Below are 26,459 nucleotides of genomic sequence, written 5' to 3'. Positions count from 1 at the left end.
CTGAGGATTGGGCTATGAGTTAGGGTTTTTGTGTTTCTCAAGGAGATTGGTCTTGATCTTGATGGCATTGGTACATCATCATCATCATGGTCTTGATATCATCTAAGAGGATTCAGAAGAGTGATCATACACCTTGAGATTAGGGTTTTGACCACTGGTCAACCCTAATCAGTTGCATTGGGCCAATCAGGGCATGGCAAGGAGATGGGGTCTATGATGGATATGAGGATCATTTCCTGATTGTATGGAGCTTATTGAGGCTAGGGTTTCATCCTTGAGCCATTTCATCAGAGAATTGGGGCTCAGATGGATCAGTGCATTGCCAAATTCATCTATTAGTTGAAAAGTCAACTGTGGTCAACTGTGCTTGATTTTATGGATTTGGAGGTGGGAGAGAGTTGGATACACTTCATTCATGTTGAAACAAGTGTTATTTGACATTGCAAAGCTCAAGAATGAGGAAAATAAAGTCAGGACAAAAATTGCCAAAAATAGAAAGTGACTTGTAATGGAAGTTTCCAAAAATGGAAAGTTTTTCACCACAAAATTACATGTCCAAAAAAGCTTAAAATGAAAATTTGTTCAACATGAAAGTTGTAGATCTTGTTCTCACCTTTCCAAAAAGTCCAAGAACTTGAAATTCTCATGTATGGTTGGCAAGTTATGGTCCATTCAATTTCAAGAAAGACCTATAATCAAAGTGGCATAACTTCCACATGGAATGTCCAAAATGAGTGATCTTTTTATGAGAAAACTCCATTTCACATGTACTTTCATGGTGCATAATCAAAATTCATAAAAAATGGTCAATGCAAAAGGTCAATTTTCAAGTGCACTAATTAAAATCCAAGGGCAAAATGGTCCAAGTTGAAAAATACATGGAATTTTGGAATGAGGATTTTTGCAACACACTCCAAATGCCATTTAGAAGTTGTTTGAGCTGTCATGAGCTGTCATGGTGCAATATTTGGCAAGGGCATTTTTGGACTTGCACTTAAAAATTACATTATGCTAATTCTTCCACATTTTGGCTAATTATGATTAATAAAGGGATTAAGGATGGAGTATATATTATTAATCATAACAGAATGTTAATCATAATTTCACATTCCAAGAAATCTAACAAACTTTCCCTCCATTTTCTCCCAAATTCTCCAAAAATCTTCATCACTTTTTTTCATCAATCTTCATCAATTCTCAACCAAATTGAGTAATTCTTTTTGATTCATCTTCCACATACCTTGCTCTACATCTGTTTTGGTGAATTCGTGGCAAAGGCATCAAGATCAAGGACTGTTCATACCTTGCACAACAATGGCAACTTCATGATTCTCGCACTTGGAGCTGTTTCGAGCTAATCTAATCACTTCAATCATCTTCCTCGTTAATAAGCTCCATCTGTTTCACATAATTGGAGCCAAACACGCACGAATCCAACGCTTCCGTCTCCAAGAGGTTAGATTTCGACCATAGCCTTTGCTTAAATTGTAATATGCATCTTATAGATCGTACTTAGTAGGTGATTCTGAAATTCGTTTCATTGATTTTGGTTAAGAAATGAGAAAGTTATAAGGATTTGAAGTTTCATACGTGATTATGTTTTGGATCGATCCCGTCGCTACAGTGAGAGTTAGGAGAAATAGATCACATATCTTGAATCTACGTTGAGAGACGGAGAGATCGGTATATAGTTTGTTCATTTTGGTTGAGAATAGCTCGTGACCGCATCTGGAAATGGAAGAACGAAGAACAACGAAGAACACTGTCACTTTCTGGAAAATCTGCGTTTGATCTTCTACTGAGCGCTTCATGTTCAAATCCGCGTTTCCCACCAAAACCATCCATTAGCGTGGTGACATCACATTAAGTTACACGGCGTCGTTTTTGGCTTGGTGCAAGTAATTACGCAAATGCCACTGTTAGCTAATTAAGTATATTACACATTAAATAATTATTCCAATAATTTAACAAACTTACAAAAATCATAAAAAATTCATTTCTAATCCAAATTTAATGAGACTTTTTTTGTTAGATTCATAATTTTCTCTAGTTTTTTATAGGTATGATAACTCAAGTTGTGCTTGGAGAATTTTTGGATTGGCCTATTGATCTTGTTCATGTGTACATTTTTTGCATGTCTTACCAAAACCTTCATGAAATGCTCATACTTCCAAAGAAATGAATGAAAATATTTGTGCTTGTTCTGGACATGTTGATGGTGATTTTCATGTAGAGTTTGTGAGTTTTGGATACTTGGTTGATTAGATATGATTTTTTGATTAGAGGTGTGACAATTTGTGTCACACCAAGCTAGGTCAACTTCATGATTTTATTTAAAATGCCTAGAGATGTTGATTTGAGCTGAAATTTTGTGTGGATGATCATTGATATGTCAAGATAACATGTGAATTTTGCTGGAATTTTTGGTTGCATTTTCTAATTGATTGATAATTTTCTTCTCTGTATGCTCATTTTGTGACATTGTGTGACACATGTTGGCATTTTGCTTGTGAAATTCTCATATGGTATTGGATAAAGATGAAATTTGGTATGAGCATTCTAGACACATTATAGGACATCATGGTTTTGATCCCATTCATTTCTAACATGTTGTCACTGTTTTATGATTTATTGAAGATGATGCTTGTTTGGATGCCTTGAATTGGTTTGTATAATTGTGTCTGGACTTCTTGATTTTCATTGACCTACTTTCTTTTGTCCAATTGAGCTGAAAATTGACATGCTATACATTGAATGAGTCCTGTTTAGGTGTGAATTTTTGTGGAATTAATTGAATTGTTTTGATATGCTTTTGATTGAGATAGTTCTGTTTGGTCATTTGGAGTTGCAAATTGCATGATTGATGTTAAATTGTGCATGAAATGATAATGGTGATTGATATGAGCATGGGACCAATTGCATCTGCTTTTGATTTGTTTGAATGTGATTTTGGTTGGTTTGCACTTGCTGTTTAGGATTTTTTATCCCCTTTGGACCCTAGGCTTGGCCTAGTGGTCTAGTTTCTCACATTTGGTGTGGATTTTCAGGTTGAAATGCAAAAGGCTTAAAGGAAAAAGTGCAAGTTGATTAACTTGAGATTGTTTGATGTTGTAAACTAACATTGGCTTTGTGTTGTAGGTTTGATGCTTGAGCTTGAGCTCATGGCTTGCACTTATGTGCATTAACTTGTGTTGTCTGTATAGATTGACTTTTGCTGTTTATTGTTGGTTTGTCTGAGTACTGATGATACTTGATTGATTTCAGGTACATTTAGTCGCTTACAGTTCTTTAAGAACTTGCTTGATGTTGCTTGGTTTTTAAACCAGTTGAGGTAGACTTTCTTGTCTTCATGTAGTCTGGAAGACCTGGCTTGTTATTTAGCCAGGCAACTGTCTGAAGTCCTCCTTAAGAGGCGATGATTGTGATTGTTTACTTTTGTGCCAAGCAGGTGAAGACCTCTATGAGGCAATTGGCGAAACCCAAGGGATATGCAATCTATCCCCCGCTATTCTGTTGAGTCGTCCCTCTGCTCACACCACTGTGTTGACGCATTAGGACACAAACCCAAGATCCTGTACTTTGTACAGTTGTGTCAGAGTCTTGAGCGTAGAAGGGTCCCTCCATTCTGGACCCACGCTCCTTTGTCTGAAGCTCTCCCTGATCAGGGATAAGAGCTGTGAAGTCTAATCTTCACTCACCTTTCATCAGCTTCACCTTAGCCTCTCAATGGCAAGGTTAAGAGCTAACTCTACCTCTGTACAGATGACTTGCCTCGGCAGTCCACCCTTGTTTGAGCCTCACTTGACTCGATATAGTGTGTGCTTTGTGAATATTTGCTTGAAATGTTTGTTTTATTTTGATTGATGCTTGCATGTTTGCTTTCTTCCTGGATAGGATTAGCTTGCTGTTGTGCAAGTAGGTAGAAACCACAACATAGGGCAATGATGCATGATAACACTAGGCTCGAGTACAACTCCCTGGTAGTGTGTCTTCCCTTGGTTTCTGGCTAGAATTTCTTTCCCTTTCAGGGGAACTACATCGCCCTGATCCTCGTTCCAGACGAGGTATGTAGGCAGGAGACCGTGCGAGGTCTCTCCGGGCACTTTTTTTTCTTTTTGTGTGTGTTTGCTTGTTAATCTTCTTGTGTGTCAGGATATGGATGTAAGCCCAACGATTGGCTGTCCGTATCCTGATTGTGTTTGTTTGGTTCGGATGCCGATGTAAGTCCAGTGATTGGCTTTCGGGCTCCACGTTTGCCTTCTTGTGTGCGTTTTGGTTCGGATGCTGATGTAAGTCCAGTGATTGGCATTCAGGCTCCATGTTTGCCTGTGTTTGTGTTTGCTTGTTTGGCGTGCGTGAGTCGAACTACGGCAGCTCTGATTCTTGTTCCAGACGAGATACGTAGACATAGGATGCGACGTCCTATCGAGCTCTCTTTCTCTTAACCCCATCTGTGTTGTCTTCGGTGCGTGTGTGTGTGGTGTTTTAGCAACCTTTTCTTTTCTTAGAGCGTGGATCCCGTCGAGTACGACGGACGTGAGGGGTGCTAATACCTTCCCCTTGCGTAACCGACTCCCTTACCCTTTCTCTTTGGTCGCGAGACCATGCTTTTTCCAGGTTTCTCTGAGCGTTTCCTTTCCCTATCTTGGGATAAATAACGCGCAGTGGCGGCTCTGTGTTGTTTTTTGTTTCAGCCCGCCGATTGTTTTTTCGCGGATGCGACAATATCTTTAAGCCCTTCCCGACCATTTATTGCAAATACAGCATCTACGAATACGATCAGATACAGTCCAACGTACGATTCATTCTGATTCAGCTCAACATATGACTCCTTTCACTCAGATACGATCTAACGGACAATCCATTCTGACCTTCAACTACTCCAATACGGTCTAATATACGACCCAGTTGGACCTTCAAACCCTCAGGTGCTACGGTATATTCAGAAGTGTAGTCTGACGTACGACTACCCCTTTCATCATCAGATGTAGCCTAACGGACGACTCATTCTGCTACTCAGACACGATCTAGCATACGATCCGGCCTGACCTTTATTTCTCCAGATACCGCCTAACGGACGACTCATTCTGCTGCTCAGATGCTACCTAGCGTACGGTGCATTCCAAAGTGTAGTCTGGCGTACGACTACCCTTTCCTTCGTCAGATACAGCCTAACTCACGGCCCAATCCGCAACTTAGATACGATCTAGCGTACGATCCATTCTGATCTTTCTTCCCCGGCGACGTCATCCGCCTAATGAACAACTCACTCTGCTATTCATATATGGTCTAGCGTATGGTCCATCCTGATCCTTTATCCCCAGCAGTATATAACACACTCCGACTCCCCAGCGAAGTCGACAGCCTAACAGATGACTCACTATACGGTCTAACGTACGACCCGGTATGACACCCATGTCTTCAGATATCGTCTAACGTACGACACAATCTGAAGCTCTCATCATCAAACTTCCTGGATGGCATCTTTAAGCCCATCCCCATCAAGACTAATTGACAAGTGCAAATTTTTGGGGCATTCTAGTGTTCAATAATCTTCCATCTCCAGACCACGAATGGCATACATGCCATCCTAACTCTCTCGGTTCAAGAATATTGAACAGGGGCAGCTGTCATACCCCAAAATTTGCCCGCTAATATTACAAGGCATTTTTCGAAGCACTCCAACTCATTCTGCAAGGCACTGGCCTTAAAAGAACCAAGGCCCAGCTCACGAGTGGCCCAATCCAGAAAATGGCCCAAACTGGCTTGCTCGCTAGGCGAGCAACTCCTTCGCCTAGCGAACCCTTCGCTACACGCTCGCCTAGCGAAGCTTGCGAATATCAGAATTTTTGGGCTTCATTCTGAGCCCATTAGGTCACCACAATCACTATAAATACCGACGCTTCAGTCACGAAAATGGACAGACGAAGAGAGACGAAAACGGAGAAAGGAGAACCCTAGCAAGCAAACCCTAACGCTCATAAACGGCAAACCCTGGAGGCAAACCCTGAAGGAACTCGGCGGCATCAAGGTTTACCTCTGCCCAATTCAATCCGATTTGTCGATTCAAAGTCACAATTCAATTGCAAACAGGTTTACATTGCTATTACTGCCTTATGTTCTTAATTTGCATATGGCATTATGATTAAATTTATGAAAATATCTTAAGTTTGGCATGTGAATTTTAGTATGTACCTGAATACCTTAAATGATTAACCATATAATTGCTGTAATGAAAGTCATAAGGCATAAAATTGGTTGAAATTGTACTGATATCAAAACCAGAATCCGCAGCCGCTCGCTAGCACATCGCTAAGCGAGCATGCAGCGAGTGTTCGCTAAGCCTTCGCTAGGCGAGGCAGGAGCGAACGTGACAGTAGCTGACTTTTCTGTTCTGATTTTTCACTCATGTTTTATCATAGCCATGCATCATTTACCCGACCCTATTTACTGTTGTGATCTTTTTTTTTTGGTGTAATCTTCGATTGCACCCTGATTTGGTGTTCTGACATGTTTTGTTGAGTTTTGTAAAGGTTCACATATCCCAGGAAAAGATTGCTTGTTAGGTATTCCTCTTTATTTGTGGGATACCTTTGTGGAGATTCACCCTGAATTACTCAACTGATTTTAATGTATTAATTTTATGGCAAAGATCCACCCTAAATTGCTTAATTGATCTTAATGTATTAATTTTAATGTGGGGATTCCTCCTAATTACCTAATTGATTGTAAAATACGGCCTTTGAATATGTGATCTTGGACCTCTCTTTGTTGCTTTACGGTATTACGGTATTATGGTCATGTCCCGCGAATGTGGGGATACACTTAGCAAAGACCCTTCGATTAAATCATCATGTCCCTATAAAATAAATCATAGTCCCTCGGATGTTGCCTTCGAATATATGATTTTGTCCCTCGATGACCCTTCGGTGTAGCCTACGGTTAAATGATGATAGTCCCTTTGAATGCTAAGGTATCCTTACAACCGTTGCTTTCAATGACCAATCGATGACCCTACGATGACCCTTTTACATCCAAAGGATAAAACTACTTATTTCTCAATAATAAGGACGGTTTTACCCTCACAAGGATAGGAAATGCCCATCAAGACCTTGGGTAGGTATAACTCTTAATTGCTTACGCACAATTTAAAAATACTTTTCACACTTCACAAATACTAGAAAATCACCACTTGGTATACATTCATACTAGAATCATTACTGAGTTATATTTTTCTAAACCATTTTCAAAACTAAACGAGATAACCACTTTGTATACATTCATACGAGAATCATTACAAAGTTAAATTCTCTTTTTCAAAACATTTTCTAAACAATTCACGAACACTTTTTCAGACAAGAAAAATAATATAAGTGATCAAGCAATTAAGAGCCCATGGATAACCATGGATACAAAGGGTGCTAACACCTTCCCTTTGTATAATGTACCTCCCGAACCCAAAATCTAATTAAGGTCTTTCCTGTTCTTTTCCACCTTTCCTTATTGGATAAAAGAAAAGTCGGTGGCGACTCTTGCTATCCGCGACATTTGCTTTCCAAAGCAAATCACACCAAAGTCAGTTCACCGTATGACACAAATCCTTTGTATCGTGTTGTAATTCCCCAAGCCTATTCAAGTGATCAAAAGACCCTTGATCACTTGATAGGGCAAGTTCATTATGCTAAAGCTATTTTGGATATGTTGAATCTCAGGAACTCAAGACCTTAAGGTCCAAATGCAAGATCAAGACTTCAAGTCAACATCAATCAAGCATTAGCTAGCAAAATGGACTACGTCTCAAGCACAACAAAGATATAAACACTTGGCAAGTGAGATTCAAATTGAAAGCCATAAGCCTTATGTAATGAGGAATGATAAGACAACATTTCTTCTACCCTTATCTAGAATGACTTTGCGTACGGGGCGTAGGCCCTATCTATTCAAAGCGTTCGTCCTTGTTCATAGACTTTAGCATAATTCGAATCAAATAATTGTCAAGTCTTCTCATTACAACAAACAAATTTGGCATAATCAAGATCAATAATCAGAATCCCCTAACAACATTTGTCAATCATGATAAGGGTTACACGCTATGAGCCTTAAGTAATGAGGAATGATGAGGTAGAGTTTCTCTTACCCTTGTCTAGAGTGACTTTGAGTACGGGGAGTAGACCCTAGCTATTCAAAGCCTTCGCCCTTATTCATAGACTTTAGTTCAATTTAAATCATACAATTGACAAGTCTTCTTTAAGCAAGCATCAATCGATCAACACTTCAATAATGGAGCATTTTTTCTATTAGCACCTTGTGGTTGCATACCCTCTTTCATTCAAACTTTTTTGCTTATAAGGTGGTGTACCTTGGTAACTTGTTCTTGCCTATAAGGTAATAGACCTTGGCATTCCTCTTGTCTTTAAGGTGGTAGACCTTGGAAACTTGTTTTTTCCTATAAGGTAATAGACCTTGGCAATCGTTCTTTTGACCCGTGAGGTGGTGGACCTTGGCAAACTCTTTATGTGCCTATAGAGTTATAGACTTTGGCACTTGGTTATAGACCTTGCCAATCTCTTTGCTTAGCCTTGTAGAGTTATGGATTATTGGGAATCCCCTTACCTATTTAGGCTGTGGACCTTGGCAGTAATTTCCTCTGCCTTAAGAGTTATGGACTCTGGCACTTTTTCTCTTTGCCTTTGAGGTGATAGACCTTGGCAGTTCAGTTCTTTGCCTTTAGAATTATAAAATCGGGTAGTGATTCCTTGCCTAGCAGGTTGTGAACATTGGCACTCCTTTTTCTTCCTTCGAGGGTTGTGTACCCTGGAAATCAATCTATCATATCTCTTGCCTTATCAATCTCTTGCTATCAGCCTTAGTGGGCTAAACTATGATTGCTCTGATTTTCTCATTGCAAGATTAGAATACGTAGGCACGAGGGTTCGAATCCTCCACAAACATACTTATTTATTTTCCCATCCATCTCCGTGATGCATCCATATTCTACCTCCATTCACTTCATGTGATATACCCTATCTTTGAGCCAAATACACTATCTCTTTGAGCTCCATCTTGTGTCTCCTTGTGAATCAATAGTTGTTTGTGTTGTGAAACCAAACACCTAATTCTCTTTCTTTTTGGTTATTCCAATACAATGATACCATGCCGTAGGCCCATCACTTGTTGGTTCATACCAGTTTTACTCTTGGGTTCATATTTCACCCCTTTTTGGAGTCAAACATTATAATTCTTTGGTTCAAACGGTATTGTTATCACAATTTCTTTCATCTCCCGTCATTAGTTCTATGGGCTACGGAGCTCTGAATTCCTTATTGCATTATAAGGATATGTAGGCATGAGGGCCTCAATCCTCGTTGAGCACTTTATCTATTTCTTTATTTTCCCTCTTTATTTTGCGAGTAGTCTTTAGATATAACACCCATTCGAGCAAGAACAATTAAAATGGTTCCCGTTGAGTACAACAGATGTTAGGGGTGCTAATACCTTCCCCTTGCATAACTGACTTCCTTACCCAGTTTCTCTTTCCCCAAGTTTTATCGATGATTTCCTTTTCCTTTGGGAATAAATAAATTTGGATGATGACTCTGTTATATGTTCGAGCGTACGATGTGTTCGAGTATATTTTCGCTAGCTTCATTGAGCATTGGAAGTATCTTTCTTATGTGGTTGAGCATAAAGTCTCTTACCTGTGTGTTTGAGCATTGGAAGTCTCTTGCTTTATGCTTGAGCAATTGTAATCAATTTTGGTTATAGAGAAACCCCTTAGAAGTTCAAGGGGACTGAACTACTTTCGATTTGTGGGAGGAACCAGGATAACTGCTTGTGTCTCTCTTGGTTTCCTTTCTACCTCTGAACTACTCTAATCTGCTGCTAAACACTTAACTCTGGTTCAGATTCAAGACCTTGTGTTCAGAATCTGATAAGATATTTTTAGAAAATAGAAAGAAAGTTAACATAATTTAACCCTCATTTTTATGTTTTTCTCACCTTTAGTGGAATAAGTTATGGTCACGAACGTATATACAACGTGTGATAACTTTTTTCCTAGTGGCCTTTAGATTCCTTTAATATTTTTCTTAGTCCTCTCAGTATGAATATGTTGATGGCCTCTTCCAGACTGTTAGTTTGAGGGTTCTCCACTGACGTAGAGTGATGTTTGATTCCCATATCATGGAAGAGTTTATTCATATTTTTAATTTATGAACTAAGTAAAGTTTTCCATGACAATGGATTATGGAATCCCATATCTAGCTAAAACATTCTTCTTGAAGAGTTTTTGAATGTTGGTGGTTATGATCTTAACTAAGGCTTTAACTTTATTCTAATTAGTGAAATAATCCACCACCACTATGAAAAACTTTGACTCTAAGGCCACATAGTATGTCCATGCCCCACTAGAAGAATGATGATGGAGCAATTAGATTATTGAGTTTGGAAGAAAGGACAATGTGAATGTTTTTGTGCTTCTAGCACCTTTCACACTTTATCATATATTCGTAGGCATCCCAGACCATTGAAGGCCAATAATATCCTTATATGAGGGATTTTTTAGCCAATGCTCATCCTTTGAGATGCTATTCGGGTTTATCCTTGTGGAAATCAATGATGATGTATACGACTTCATTATGATCTAAACATTTAAAAGACGGGGGGATGGGGGGTATCCTTGTAATACGACTGACTTTAGAGGATTTACTGGAAGAGTTATGTTCTTGATCGTGTGTGAACCGCAAGTGCACATTTGTGTAGATTAGTAAAAAGAATTGATCCTATAGAGAGATGTATGACAACCAAATCTTACTTCAACTATGTTTATCTAAAGTGATTGCAAAAGTTTTGTTTGGTGCATATTAAAAATAGTTTTTTAACAAATAATAAAAAGTAAGAGTAAGAGCTATGATCATCCATATAGACTCACCCCTATGATCATTCATGTACGAATTACGAGAATTTCTAAGTTATTTTTATAGAAAATTAGATAAATATGAACGACACCCATTTTTGTGGCGTGCTTATATAAACGTGTTTCAGGCACGACTAGTAGTTCAATTAAGAGCATTATGCCTTGTCACGCGCCACATCTTAATTATTTCTCAATTGAGATCAAGTCTCCTTGTCAGCGGCGCCTCGAACTCAATTGTTTAGTAACCCGCTTTCGTAGGTCGAATCATTATCTTTCGATACTATAGTGTCTTTTGTTATTTCTACTATTTTAGTGTATTTCCTTAGCATAGTTTATGGCTACATTTATTTTAACTTCGTATGGTATTTTCTAAATAAACAACTATTTACACCCTCTTGCTTTGTAGGTCGTCACTTGGGCTACAAAACAGATTGACGCATTCTAATGGGTGTTGGAAAGATGAGAAGATAAGCTACAAGTTTTGGGTTGAAGTCAAAATCTGATTCGGAGTGAAGAAGGGTCGAATAATTGGTTTTAGTTTCAGATTTTAAGAAAATATTTAGTTTTTTAGTCGACTTTGTAGTTTTTCGAGTCGGTTGCTATTAGGCCTGAATTCCCTTGCTTTATTTAAACAAATTAGTAGTTTTAGGATTCACACTATTCAATATTCACGAAATAGAAAATAGGGCATATGAATCTTATGGAGAGCTAATTTCCAAAGAGTTGATCAGATATATTCGAATTCTACTTTGAGATTTTTATTAATTTCAGTTTAATTCCGACTTCTTTAAATTCTTCCTATAAACTTGTTTGCTTAATTTTATTACTTTCGTTTGCTTAATTCGATTGTTGCTTATAAGATATAGTTGATTAAATTCGATTGTTTGTATGATCCTTAACTATTATCACGTTAGCATAGCTTCTTCGTTATCGTGTTTGATTAATTCATATTTGCTTAATTCGGGTCTGCTTAAATTCGTTTGCTTAATTCGAAAATTAGGAACATACATCATATAATACATATTGTGCTTATTAGTGGGTATTGTAATAGAATAAGATCGAATTCTCTTAGGGAATTGAAATTATAAGAATCGATGATAAGTCGGAAATTGATACAATAGAATAGCCTATTTATCAATTTTGCTTTTACCTTAATCATCTTCGATTTAACTTCTGAACCGTAAAACCCCCCTCATTGTTTTGATTGTTGGTTAAAAAATTCAAGAGTCCTTATGATAAGACTTGAGTGTTGCTTCTATTTTACTGCATTTATAATTATCGTTTTTGACTCGTGTGCGACAACGAATCAAATTGGCACCGTTGCTAGGGACTTTATGTTTATTTTAGCCAATTTTAGAATCCTAGTTTAGAATCTTGTTAGCAATTTTTTTGTTTTTGTTTTTGTTTGTTGATTTTCATGGTTTTAGTATTGTGGTAAGTATCTCAGTCCATCAGCGGATTCTGTAAGCTACTATTTCAAATTGCTCCAATATTTTTCAAGGAAATCAGAAAAAAAAATCAAGAAACGATACTCTCTTTGAAGAAACTTCTAAGGGATTTTGACCCTTAAAATTACAAATTCCTCATTTATTTTATTTTATTTTATTTAAATTCTGTTTTCATATTCTCAAAAAAATCCATTTTTAGTAGATTCATTATTTTATTATATTTGATTTTTAGTCATATTTTTTATATTTTTATATTTTATTTTAATCGTCTTTTCATTAGGTTTTATTAGTGATTTTATTAGTCATATTTAATAGTGATTTGATTCTTTGTTGATTTAATTTTGACTTTGATTTTATTATTGATTTTATTAATCATATTTGATAGTGATTTTATTTGATTCTATATTAATTTAATTCCGATTTCGAATTTAATAATCATATCATGGTTGATTAAAATAGAACCTTATAAGAACTTGTTGCACCTGATTCAGTTTTTGCTGATTTTCCTTCTTTGCCTGATTTTGATGACACTTACATTTGTGATGTTTGTACTGATACTTACTTATGTCTAGTTTGTATTGAAATTAAAGTTGCTTTACTGGATGATATTTCTTATGATATTTCTACTAACAAAGTTGATGTTACATATGTAAATGTAGCTCTTGCTGCCAAAATTTCGTCATCCATTAAACAACCACCTACTTTAGAGCTAAAGTTACTCCATGTGCTTTTAGAATTTAATGAAATTTTTCCTATAATAATTTTATCTAAACATGTATCTGAACAACTACATAATTTGCTACATTTATTGCAGGAACATAACAAGAGAATTTGATGTACCTTGGCCGACATTCCTAATATAATGCGGTCCATGTGTATGCATAGGATATTACTTGAAGATGAAGCAAAAGTAGTGAGGCAGCCCATTAACCTCTTTATTTTGGATGTTATGAAAAATAAGATCTATATTGCACTAGAGGACAAAGAGATAACCACTTTCACTTGCCCATTCGACACTGTTGGTGTAAGCCCTAGAGGCCAATACTTTTGGTACTTGTATCGAATTATTTATTAATAATAAAAGGCTTTTTATTTATTATGTTTGTTTAATAAAGTCCATAGAATAGCTAGTCTGTTTAATGTATCAAGTGTGACTTAATCATGAGATCCCATTAAACATAAGGACATTATTCTTAAAGTATCTGTAGTCGAGCTTTGTTGTGAAGTAGGATAACATTAAAGCATTAAGACTATTATGTATATAGACTGATGATCACATCTCATGGATCATGGATAAGGAGTTATCAAGTCTTAAACATAAGTATGAATATTATGAGTAATATTTATACTGGATTGACCCGCTATGAGAATACTATATAGAATGTTATGCTAAGTGTCATAAGTTATTCTCATGGTGATAATGGTGTATCCCACCCTTTGACCTGAAACCACTATGGACCCTAGATGTAGAGTCGAGTGCCTTATTGCTGATCAAAAATTGTCCGTAACTAGATGACCATAAAGACAGTTGATGGGTACTCCACAAAGCATGCTGAGGGACATGAGTGACCTAGATGGAATTTGCCCATCCTGCGTAACAGGATAAATGTCTACGGGCCCAATATTGAACTAGACAAGGGTGACACGGTCTATGCCTTGTGTTCAATATAGACATATGGGCAAAATTGTAATTGTACACATAAGTATTATCACAAAAGGATTTGTCAGATCACATGACATTTTCGTGCCTTGGGTAGCAGTGATGTGTTGCTAGATACCGCTCGCTGTTTATTATGTTAAATATGTGATTTAATATAATTGTCAATGTCGCGAAAACCTATAGGGTCACACACAAAAGGACGAATTGATGAAAGATAGAGTTACTAAGGAACATCGTAAGGTACGGTGCACTTAAGTGAATTATAGAACATCGTAAGGTACGGTGTACTTAAGTAGAATACGAAATATGGTAAGGTACCACGCGCTTAAGTGATTTTGGCATATTATAAGATATGGGCCACAAACACTTAAGTGGGCCTTTTAGCTTGCAACCCACACAAGTGGTTCTATAAATAGAACCCTTGTGCAGAAGCATTTGTGAAGTTGCAATTTTGTTCTCTCTCTCTCTCTCTCTCTCTCTCTCTCTCTCTCTCTCTCTCTCTCTCTCACTCAAAGCCTTCATTCGTAGCAGCTAGCACTGAGATTGAAGGAATTCGTTCGTGTGGACTGAGTAGAGGCGTTATCACCATGAAACGTTTGTGATCGCTCTGTAGACCTGCATCAAAGGTTTTAATCGCCACAAGAGGTAACGATTCTATCACTGATCATGCCCATATGATATTGAAGGAGAAGAGTGATCCATAACGCAACAAAATTTAAAATTTCTCCTTTAGTGATCCTTACGAATGGGCATGATCAGTGATAGAATCGTTACCTCTTGTGGCGATTGTAGCCTTTGATGCAGATCTACAGAGTGATCATGAACGTTGAACGATGAAAACGCCTGTACTCAGTCCACACGAACGGATTCCTTTAATCTTAGTGCTAGCTGCTACGAATGAAGGCAAACAAAATTGCAACTGCCCAAATGCTTCTACACAAGGGTTCTATTTATAGAACCACTTGTGTGGGCTGCAAGCTAAAAAGCCCACTCAAGTGTATGTGGCCCATGTCTTATAATATGCCAAAATCACTTAAGCGTGTGGTACCTTACCATATTTCGTATTCTACTTAAGTACACCGTACCTTACGATGTTCTACAATTCACTTAAGTGCACCGTACATTACGGTATTCTTTAGTTACTTTATCTCTCATAAATCACGTATTTAACATAATAAATAGTGAGCGGTATCTAGCAACACATCACTGCTACCCAAGATACGAAAATGTCATGTGATCTGACAAATCCTTTTATGATAATACTTATGTGTACAATTACCCTTTTGCCCTTATGTCTATATTAAACACAAGGCATAGACCGTGTCATCCTTGTCCAGTTCAATATTGGGCCCATAGACATTTATCCTGTTACGCAGGATGGGCAAATTCCATCTAGGTCACTCATGTCCCTTAGCATGCTTCGTGGAGTACCCATCAACTATCTTTATGGTCATCCAGTTACGGACAATGTTTGATCAGCAATAAGGCACTCGACTCTACATCTAGGGCCCATAGTGGTTTCAGGTCGAAGGGTGGTATACACCATTATCACCATGAGAATAACTTATGACACTTTGCATAACATTCTATATAGTATTCTCATAGCGGGTCAATCCAGTATAAATATTACTCTTAATATTCATACCTATGTTTAAGACTTGATAACTCCTTATCCATGATCCATGAGATGTGATCATCAGTCTATATACATAATAGTCTTAATGCTTTAATGTTATCCCACTTCACAATAAAGCTCGACTACGGATACTTTAAGAATAGTGTCCTTATGTTTAATGTGATCTCATGATTAAGTCACACTTGATACATTAAACGGACTAGCTATTCTAGGGACTTTATTAAACAAACATAATAAAGAAAAAGTCTTTTATTATTTATAAATAATTCGATTCAAGTACCAAAAGTATTGGCCTCTAGGGCTTACACCAACATATATATCATACAAGTGTTAATTATTGGTATTGTCACAACATAAGTGTCTAACGACATCTTTGTATACATGTCCATAAAATAAAATACAACATATGACACATGTCATACAATAATGCCAAATTAAAATCTAAGAACTATGTACAATCTCTGCAATTGTATAAAATCCACATCGGAAGATCTCAATAGACTGCATCACTTGAAACATCCGTAGATAACTTCTCTTGAATTCAACCTGTAAAGAATACTCGAAAAATAACAAATATAATGGGATGAGATAATAATATCTGTGAGTTCTTCTATTCTATGGTTCCACTCAACTCTACAGGATTTCGAATCAATTCTAACTCAAGTATTCACCTTCTATTACTTGTGCATCACCCACACCTTGTAACTAGGACTTGAGCAACTAAAGGATAATCGCAATGTATGGAAACATGTCCCTTGGGTGCATTGATAAATGTCCCAAAATGGATAAAATTCACTTATGAAAATAACATTTATCGAATTAAGGAAACACTTATTCATGAAATAATACACACTTTGTCAAGAAAATGAGACTTCTAATGATGTGTGGATAATTATTGCAGGAATAGATCAAAGGAAGGAAAAAACAAAGCAAAAAGCATGTCCTGTTTCGCTATGCGAATTCTGGTTCGCTTAGCGAAACCAAGTCAGAAGTAAAGCTTCTAGGTTTGCTAGTAGTGAGTAGCAACGAAGAGACAGCGAAGGCCCAATTCACTTTGCTTAGTGAAGCCAAGTCAGAAGAAAAACATTCCAGTTCTCTAGCAGAGAAGGAAGCTCTCTTAGTGAATATTGGCGGCTCTTAGAAGGTGGTTTGACAACTCAAAAATTAGTTGAGAAGATAGGAAGTTCGCTTAGCGAATTATGCTTCGCTTAGCGAAGTTTGGCGGCTCCTGGAAGGTGGTTTGATAGCTCAAAATTTAGTTGAGATGAAATGATAGTTCGATTAGCGAAACTTAATCTCGCTAAGCGAACTCATGCACCCAGAACCATTATAAAAAGGGACCAAGAGCAATGCAGAAGGGATATGTAGTTTTGATTAATAACAGTTTGTAATAGATACATATATTCTGTCAAAAGGAGTTGTAATAGACACTTAGGGGAGGGAATCAAAGAATTAAGCTGGATAGACATCAAGGATCGATGAATCGTTGTTGATGCTCATTTATCTTCAATTCTTCCTTTTTGTATAATCTACCATGAAAATGGCTAGCTAATCTCCCTCTCTTGCTAGGATTGGAAGAATCTACCATAATCGTATGTATATTTACCGATTGTATTCTTAATATAAACATGTTTTCATGATTATTGATTCTATCTTGTTATTATCGTCATATTTTATGAATTCGATTTGTTAATGAAAATTGCTTTCAAACTCATGAATCAAAGATAACGAATCGGTTAAATTCTAATTGCCAGACATAGAATTAGTTTTAATATCCACCTCAATATACTTGATCTTCATACAATCAGATTATTTAATCAGTTGAGACATCATCGATTCAGCAAACCGATTGGAATTTTGAAACTCTCATGTAGACATATATGTTGTTTTGAAAAGTATGTGGAAGTATGAATGAATACATGGTTATGCCAAAAGTAATAAGTATATTGCATACGTAAATGGTAGAAGAAATTCAATCCCTGTAAGATAATTTGTCATATTATAATTCCGCTTATTTTATTATGTTTATTTTACGTTTTGCTATTAATTTCTATTGAAACTTTAAACCGTCAGAAAACTTGAACTTAAACTATATAAGTAATCTAAAACGTTGGTAATATTGCTCCAGTCTCTGTGGATACGATAACAAAATACTTTTTTTGATTTACTCAAAATCAAAATGGCGCAACTGTTGGGGACTGGCGTGTAGGTATTACGAACATAATGATTATTATTATCTTTTAAGTTTGTATATTTGTTAAAAATATTGTATATATTCACACCTATATTTTATATTACTTTCTCCTAACATTTGTTGGTTAGAAATTGCAAAGCTTTGTTGTGTACGCGAGGTACAAGCTCAAGGGAATTAGTACCTTTTGATCCCGAGATTGAAAGAACAACTCGAAAGAATGAAAGACGTACAAGAAAGCAAAAGCAACTAACCAAACAAAAGAAGAAGGAATCCATTTCTATTTTATCAACAACTCCTATCACATAAACCATGGCAGACGAGACTGTTAACGGTCCTTGCGCAAGCAGCCCAGGGCGATTGGCCCGTCTCACCAACAACCCAACCACTAGATGAACTCAAATGAAAATAGGGTTGCTGCAGATTATTTACGCTAACCCTTTTGCAGGTTTGGATCATGGATATCCATACACCTATCTCACAAATTTCTATGAACTGGTCGGTATGTTAGGAGCACCCGAAGCTGAAGAGGAAGTTGATTTCATGAGATTGTTTCCGCACTCCTTGATCGGCAAAGCAAAGGATTGGTATCTTGACCAACCTACTGAAACCATGACCAATTGGAATGTATTAGAAGAGAAGTTTCTTAACAAATTCTTCCCCCATATCCGGTTCATGGATTCTAAAACAGCCATTGTTGCGTTTGCTCAATCTGCAAATGAAACTCTATGTGAAGCTTGGGAATGTTACAAATCCATGCTATGGAAATGTCCAAATCATGGTTTTGACAACCTAATACAAATCCACATCTTCCGCAACGGATTGCAGCCCCAGCTAAAGCTCTTCCCTGACGCAACATCCGGTGGTTCTTTATTAGCAAAAAGTGCAGAAGAAGCAGTTTCAATTATCAACCAAATGGGTTTCATGGATCATCAAGTCCAATATAATCGAGGAACCGCACAAAAGAAGCCTGGAATGCTGGAATTGGGTATGAACGATGCAATACTAGCACAAAATAAACTTTTCACTTAAATTGTAGAAGAATTGACAAAACGACTGTCTAAATTGCCGCAACAACTTAAGGAAATGCACGGTTCGACAAGTGCACCACAACAAGTAGCTTTTTGCGAGTTATGTACGAGAGACCATCAAACCGGTTTTTGTCCTCCAATAAATGAAGAAGTCAATTATATGGGGAATCAACAAAGACTAGCACCATATCAAGGCAATCCAAATTATCAACGCGGAAACAATGCCAAATATGGTCAAGGTTGGAGATAAGATTCTGGAACAACAAGCAGGCTAAATCAGTATCAAAACTACCAACAATGGCAAAATGAAAATCAGCCAGATAGAACTACCAAACTTGAAGATACCTTGAAACAGTACATGCAACAATCTATGGCAAATAAAAAAAACACTGATGCGTCGATTAAAAACCTTGAAACTCTAGCCGGAGAAATTACAAAGCAACTAGTGGAGCAACAAGGAGGCACCTTCACAGCCACAACTCAATCAAATCCAAAAGAACATTGCAAGGCAATAACAACGAGAAGTGGAAAAATGCTAAATGCAAACGGTGACGAAAATGAGAAAAACGAAAGGAGTATTGTTGGAAATAAAGAAGGGGAAGAAAAGAAAAGAGTAGAAGAGGTGAAAGAAGGAGAAAACAATAATAAAGGAGAATTAGTTGAAAAAGAGTAAGAGAGAAAAGGTAGAGATAAGAACGAAACGAATGAAAGGCGAAAAAGTTGGAGAACAAGGGAAGAAAAAAGAAAAATGATAAATCCACCAGTACAGAACCTACCATACCCTCATGCTCAAACTAAAAAGGATAAAGAAAGGCAATACGCTCAATTTTGGATATTTTCAAGCGGTTGCAAATCAATATTCCCTTTGCGGAGGCACTTGAATAGATTCCTACGTATGCACGATTCATGAAGGAAATTCTCACCAAGAAGATAAGGATTACCGATGAAGAAATAATACATCTTGATGCAAGTTGCAGTGCAATCATTCAACAAACACTTCCACAAAAACAAAAAGATTCAGGAAGGGTTATGTTACCTGTCACAATTGGAAACGCAAATGTTGGGAAAACATTAATTGATCTTGGCTTAATTATCAACCTCATTCCACTCTCATTAATATGAAGAATTGGTGATTTGGATATGAAGAATACTAGGAAGACGTGTTGGTCAAGGTAGATAAGTTTTTATTTCCTATAAATGTTGTTATCATGGATATAGAGGAAGGTGATGACGTGCCACTGATGTTGGGACGTCCATTCATGAAAATCACATGCATGATGGTTGATGGTTTAATGAAAGTGAGTGTTCAAGATGAAGAAGTTACCTTCAACCTCTTTGACGCCATGAAACATTCCAAGGATAAATGAGCTTGTTTTTGAGTTGATACAATTGATGAAGAAATACTGAAAATACAAAAACAAACACACTTGACAAAACCATTAGAAAGATCCCTCATGAATGTTTTCAATGTTCTTGATCCGAAAGAGGAAAAGGAACTCAATGAATGCTTGACAGAACTGGATTCAGCAAAAGAAATACCATTGAAAGAGGCTAGAATTGAGGAATTAAAAGAAGATTCTGGGGAAAAGAACACTAAATTGGAATTGAAATTATTATTCGATCACCTGAAGTATGTGTTCCTTGACGATGAATGCAAGAAACCGGTAATAGCCAACAAACTTCTGGCCAGCCATGAAGAAAAGAAGCTTATCCAAGTTCTTAAGGAAAATCAAGGCACAATCGGTTGGGTACTATCTGATTTGAAGGGTATAAGTCCATCATATTGTATGCACAACATCATGATGGAAAAGAAATAAAAACCAATTGCCCAACCACAACGATGTTTGAATCCAACAATGAAGGAAGTCGTACGCAAAGAGGTGGTCAAGCTGTTAGAAACATGTATGATCTATCCAGTTTCAGATAATGCTTGGGTGAGTCTTGTGCAATTCATACCAAAGAAAGGAGGTATGGCGGTGAAAACAAACGAGAAAAATGAGTTGATTCCAACCCGGACAGTAACAGATGGCGTATATACATTGATTACAGAAGACTCAATCAGGCAACAAGAAAAGATCATTTCCCGCTTCAGTTCATGGACCAAATGTTGGAAATATTATCCGAGAAGTAGTTCTATTGTTTCTTAGACGGATACTCAGGATACAATCAAATTGTAAACCTCGAGGACCATGAGAAAACAACCTTCTCTTGTCCATTTGGAATATTCACATATCGAAGAATGCCTTTCGGTCTATGCAAGGCACCCACAACATTTAAAGATGTATGCAAGCCATTTGTTCAGTTTTGATCGAAAAGTGCATCGAGGTATTCATGGACGTCTTCTCCGTGTTTGGTGAATCATTTGAATTATACTTGAAAAACTTGGAGACCGTATTAAAACTATGTGTGGAGACGAATCTGGTATTAAATTAGGAAAAATGCAATTTTATGGTGACTGAGGGCATTGTACTGGGGCATAAAATTTCAGCCAAAGGGATCGAAGTAGATAAATTCAAGGTTGATGTCATTGAAAAACGACCACCACCAACCAACGTCAAGGGAATTCAAAGTTTTCTTGGCCATGTCGGGTTCTATCGACGATTCATCAAGGATTTTTCAAAAATCGAAAAACCATTAGGCTATCTCCTCAACAAAGACATGTAATCTATTTTTGATAAATATTTTTTAATTACTTTTAAAAGTTTAAAAGAAAAATTAATTATTGCACTGGTAATCACTGCACCCGATTGGACACTCAATTTTGAACTCATGTGCGATGAAAGTGATTACGCGGTCAGGGCTATTTTAGGACAGAGAAAAACCAAAGTTTTTCATGCTATATACTATGCAAGAAAAGTGTTAAATGATGCACAAGTTGACTATGAAACCACAGAAAAAGAGTTGCTTGTTATAGTGTACGCATTAGAAATTTTTTGGTTTTATCTCATAGGATCCAAGAGGACTCAAAGCCAAGAATAATCCTATGGATGCTCCTATTATAAGAATTTGATTTAGAGATCTGCGACAAGAAAGGCACCGAAAATCTGGTTGCAGATCATCTATCAAGATTGGTGAATCCCGAGATTACAAAAGTAGAAAGAGAGGTACTTGAAGAATTTCCAGATGAAAAACTAATTATGATTGATGAAATACCATGGTTTGTGGATCTTGAAAATTATAAGGCTTCCAGTCTCATCCTTGAAGATCTCAATTGGCAACAAAAGAAGAAGTTCTTGTGTGATACCACTCATTATGTATGGGATGATCCGTACTTGTTCAAAATCAGATCGAATGGGTTATTACGAAGATGTGTTACTAGAGAGAAAGCCATAAGCATCACATGGCATTTCCATAACTCACCATATGCCGACCATTATAACGGAGAACGAACAACTACCGAAGTCTTACAAACAGGATTCTACTGGCCTTCTCTATTCAAAGATACATATGGACATGCCAAGAATTGTGATAATTGTCAAAGGGCCGGTGGAATTTCCAAGAGAAATGAAATGCCATTACAAAATATGTTAGAGGTAAAGGTATTTGATTGTTGGGGGATTGATTTCATCGGGCCTTTTCCTTCGTCTTTCAGCAATGAATACATCTTAATGGCGGTTGATTATGTATCCAAATGGGCAGATGCTATTGCATCGCCAAAAGCAGACAGAAAAATAATGGTGAAATTCTTGAAAAGAAACATCTTCACAAGATTTGGTACACCAAGAGTGTTGATTAATGATGGAGGCTCTCATTTCTATAACGCACAACTTGCAAGAGCTCTTGAATATTACAACGTCAAACATAAGGTTGCATCACCATATCACCCACAAACGAATGGATAAGCGAAAGTATCTAATCGTGAAATAAATAGAATATTAGAAAAGACAGTTTCAACTTCACGAAAATATTGGTCATTAAAGCTTGATGAAGCTCTTTGGGAATATCGTATCACTTACAAAGCACCAATAGGCCTTACTCCGTTTCAAATGGTATACGGTAAAGCTTTCCATTTACCGGTTGAATTAGAACATAAAGCTTTTTGGGCTTTAAAGTCTCTTAATTTTAACTCACAAAAAGCCGGTGCTAAAAGGAAACTACAAATGCATGAGCTCGATGAACTAAGGCTGCAAGCATATGAATCTTCAAAACTATACAAGGAAAAGGTAAAGAGATATCATGACACTGGAATCCTTCCCAAAGATATCAAAGTAGGGCAGATCGTTCTGCTCTTTAACACGTGGTTGATATTATTTTTCGAAAAACTTAAATCAAAGTGGTCTGGACCTTTCCAAATAAAGGACATCAGGCCTTATGGAGCAATTGAACTGGAGGATCTAAACACTAATTCAACTTGTACAGTTAATGGCCAAAGGAAGACGTTATACTTAGGTGGTGAAATTGATCGAGTTACCACCATAATTCCGTTGAATGAACAATAAAAGTAACAATGCGTCAAGATAATGACGTTAAACAAGCGCTTTTCGGGAGGCAACCCGACTTTGTAAGTAATATTGTTTTGTTAGAGAACATTTAAGGCTCACAAAAGGACTCGTATAACATTTGCCAAAATTGCAGAATTCTGAATTGATGCAGAATTCGCTAAGCGAATATTGAAACCCGAAAGTTCGCTAAGCGAACCTAATCCCGCGAAGCGAATATACGGTGGTCAAACTTGCATTTATGACAATTAAAATACTCCACCTACTAACCTACCAGCTTGCATGTCTCGTATTAGCCTTACCTTTTTAGATTTTTTCGCTTTTTTCTCTCACTAAACCCTAGAAACTCTTCACTTTTTTCACTTTTTCCATTCACACTTTCACTCCTTCACTTTATTCACTTTTTCACACTTTCATTCTCTCTTCTCCATCTTCAAATTTGCAGCAGCCTCAGGTATGCAAGTTCTAGCCATCATTCTCTTTTACTTTTTGTTATTTTTAGATCTTGTAGGATTTGTGCATCTATGGTTGAAACTAGGTGTCATAGTTCATACTCTATGTTTTTATGCACTTAATTTGTAATATATTGAATGCCCAAGTCTATGATATCACTGTTTTGGATGAACAAAAAAGGGGCAGAATCAGGGAAGAAAACTGCTTTTTGGAAATCGCAAAGTTCACTAAGCGAACTTGAGTTCGCTAAGCGAAGTTGGCCTGAAACAGAAAAATTGGTTTGTTAACAGAACAAATATCTGGTGTTTTATTGTTGCAGGTATGGCTCCAAAAAGAGATGTGACCACAAAGAAACTGAAAACCACAGGGGCTAGAACATTAAGAGGGCAAGAATCCTTTGATCAGACAAAATTTCTCAGACCAGAGCAATAGGATAGGTATTAGGAACTAATAGGGAGATCCATCTGGTATGAAAGGATTTTTGAGATTAACCCTGAAGGACCCTACATATCTTTAAATGCATTGTGGTCCAGCCGCAAATGGGATAGGCTTTTAAACCCTCACCGTAAAATCAATACTGAAGTGCTTCAGGAATTCTATGCCAATGCCTTTCCCTCAGCAGGATTTTCTTTCTCTTTCTCGACCAAGGTTGGGGGAAGAACGATTCAATTTCATAGGGATTCTATTAATGAATTTTTGGGAAATCCTCTAGTCTTGCATGAAGGACAAATGTGCAGGTATCAAGAATCCATTAATAAGGTGTTGGATATGGAGGAAATTTCAAAGAAAATTCTTTTGGATGGAAGAGAAGTGGAAAGAAACCCTTATGGTGTAGCAATTAGATATCGAAGGGAGGATCTAATCCCGGAAGCTCAAGTTCTTCTCCTATTCATTTTGCATAACATTCGACCGAGAAGCCACACTAGCACTTTCACAATGGATACAATTCAGCTTCTTTATCTGATCATGTCAGGTAAGTGAATAGATGTGGCTCAAATCATTGCTAATAAAATAAGACATGTTGCAAAGATGTGTAAGGAGTTTGGAACAAGAACCAGAAGCACTTGTCCATTTGTTTTTCGCGGTCTCATCATGGGACTGCTCATTGCTTCCCGAGTGCGGATTCCAAATGTGGTGCCATTTGAAATCAAAACCAAGGTTAATGACACATATGTGGATAAGTTCTGCTTGGATAAGAAAAAGAAGAGAAGGCAAGTAGAGAAAACGGGGAAGACTTTATCCAACACTCTGAAATATGGAGATTGGGATCCGAGACTTCGCCAAGCTTTCACCTTTACTTGGGATCAAAACGATTCCAATCATATGGCTGTTATTTCTTTGCATGACTCTTTTTACAGGTTGGATATTCAGCCAGGAGGGCAGCCCGATGCATGTCATCATTTCATGGCTCTAGAGGAATTCCAGACGCACATTGCGTGTCTTGGGAACAAAACCATTATATCAGGAAGAGGAAACTGGCCACAAAGATGAGAATGATGAAGAAGAGGCTGAAGCGGAAGATGAAGAAGGGAACGCCAGGAGGTTCCAAAACAACATCCGATGATGATACAACATCCGATGATGGTGAAGGGATGGGAGGAGAGTAAAGCGAAGTATAAAGCTGAAAGCTCGCCATAAAATGAGTGATATTTTAAAAAGCTTTCAGTTCTTTCAATTTCAAATTTCAATTTTAGTACTTTATTTATCTCAGTTCATTAGTTTTATGTTGTAATCATTTGAATCTTTTTTACGATAGTTCATACCGTGAACTCACTTGGTACTCTTTTAAGCGGTTGGTATGTCGTAAGTTTGTGTTGAAATTTTCTGTTATGTTCTTGTCATCCTCATCAAGAGTTCAAATAAAAATTATGTTCTTCAACAAAATTCAACGAACATGAATGGTAATGATAAAACTCGGACAAAATGCACAAGGAAAAGGTACATGTTTTTAAAAGCTTTGTAGAATGATAACATGATTGTGAAATATGAGATCCTTGAAAAATCATTTCATGCTTCAATTTTACAAATCACATATCTTCTTGCTTGAATCATATAGCCGAAAAACCAGAAAAAAGTGAGAAGCTTCCCATTGTGCACTAAATAGAAGTCACTGCTAATAATCCTTGATTGAAACTCGATTGACTCATATGAAACCTAACGGTTATTTTTGAAACTTTTTTGGAGCATAAAAAGAATAAAGGACAAATCTTATGCTTTTTAAAAGCCTCAACATAACCCGATGAATTGAGTGAAAATTTTGAAAAATCATTCTAAACCAAGAATATCAGTTGAAACAACAACCAGCCTTGAGATTTCAAGAATGAATCAAATAGAACTTGAAATATCAAAGAAAAAGTCACAAGGCTCGTGAAGAACCAAAACCAATTCATGAAAATTTGGTCGCAATCAAAATAAAAAGAAAAAAGAATACTCTAGGAAAAGAAGAAAGAAAAAGATAAAGTTGTGGAGAGACTATACATCATGATTAAAAAAGAAAATGAAAAAGAAAAACATAGTCTCTCCAAATACTTGCAACCAAAGAAAGAGGAAAATTCAAAAGATAAATCAACAAACAAAAGGTCATATTTTAGCTTTAGGAAACAAATCCTACTCACAAAACCATGCCAAAATGCAAACACATCGAAAAGTCTTGAGAATTATGCTCACACAATGTTTCAAAAAGAAA

At 37.0% G+C, this 26,459-nt stretch overlaps 1 protein-coding gene across 1 annotated transcript; it reads left to right on the top strand.

Annotated features, from left to right (window-relative positions):
- The first annotated feature begins 18,162 nt into the window (after positions 1 to 18,162).
- On the top strand, positions 18,163 to 19,131 carry LOC127102650 (uncharacterized). Its single transcript, XM_051039996.1, has 3 exons — positions 18,163 to 18,184; positions 18,299 to 18,838; positions 18,890 to 19,131. Exons 1-3 carry the CDS (start codon positions 18,163 to 18,165, stop codon positions 19,129 to 19,131), a joined length of 804 nt encoding a protein of 267 aa, XP_050895953.1.
- Positions 19,132 to 26,459: the final 7,328 nt, after the last annotated feature.

This window comes from Lathyrus oleraceus, chromosome 7 (genome assembly GCF_024323335.1).
Source record: "Lathyrus oleraceus cultivar Zhongwan6 chromosome 7, CAAS_Psat_ZW6_1.0, whole genome shotgun sequence".
NCBI classification, from domain to species: Eukaryota; Viridiplantae; Streptophyta; class Magnoliopsida; order Fabales; family Fabaceae; genus Lathyrus; species Lathyrus oleraceus.
The sequence above is the reverse complement of the archived record's forward strand: the minus strand, read 5'-3'. Positions and strand labels throughout refer to the sequence as shown.

Excerpts from the sequence above, each read along its gene's own strand:
- LOC127102650 (XM_051039996.1), top strand. The coding sequence starts at position 18,163 with ATGGCAGACGAGACTGTTAACG. Across the intron at positions 18,185-18,298 it reads GGCAGACGAGACTGTTAACG|GTTTGGATCATGGATATCCA; the intron begins GTCCTTGCGCAA and ends ACCCTTTTGCAG. Across the intron at positions 18,839-18,889 it reads GCCTGGAATGCTGGAATTGG|AAGAATTGACAAAACGACTG; the intron begins GTATGAACGATG and ends CTTAAATTGTAG.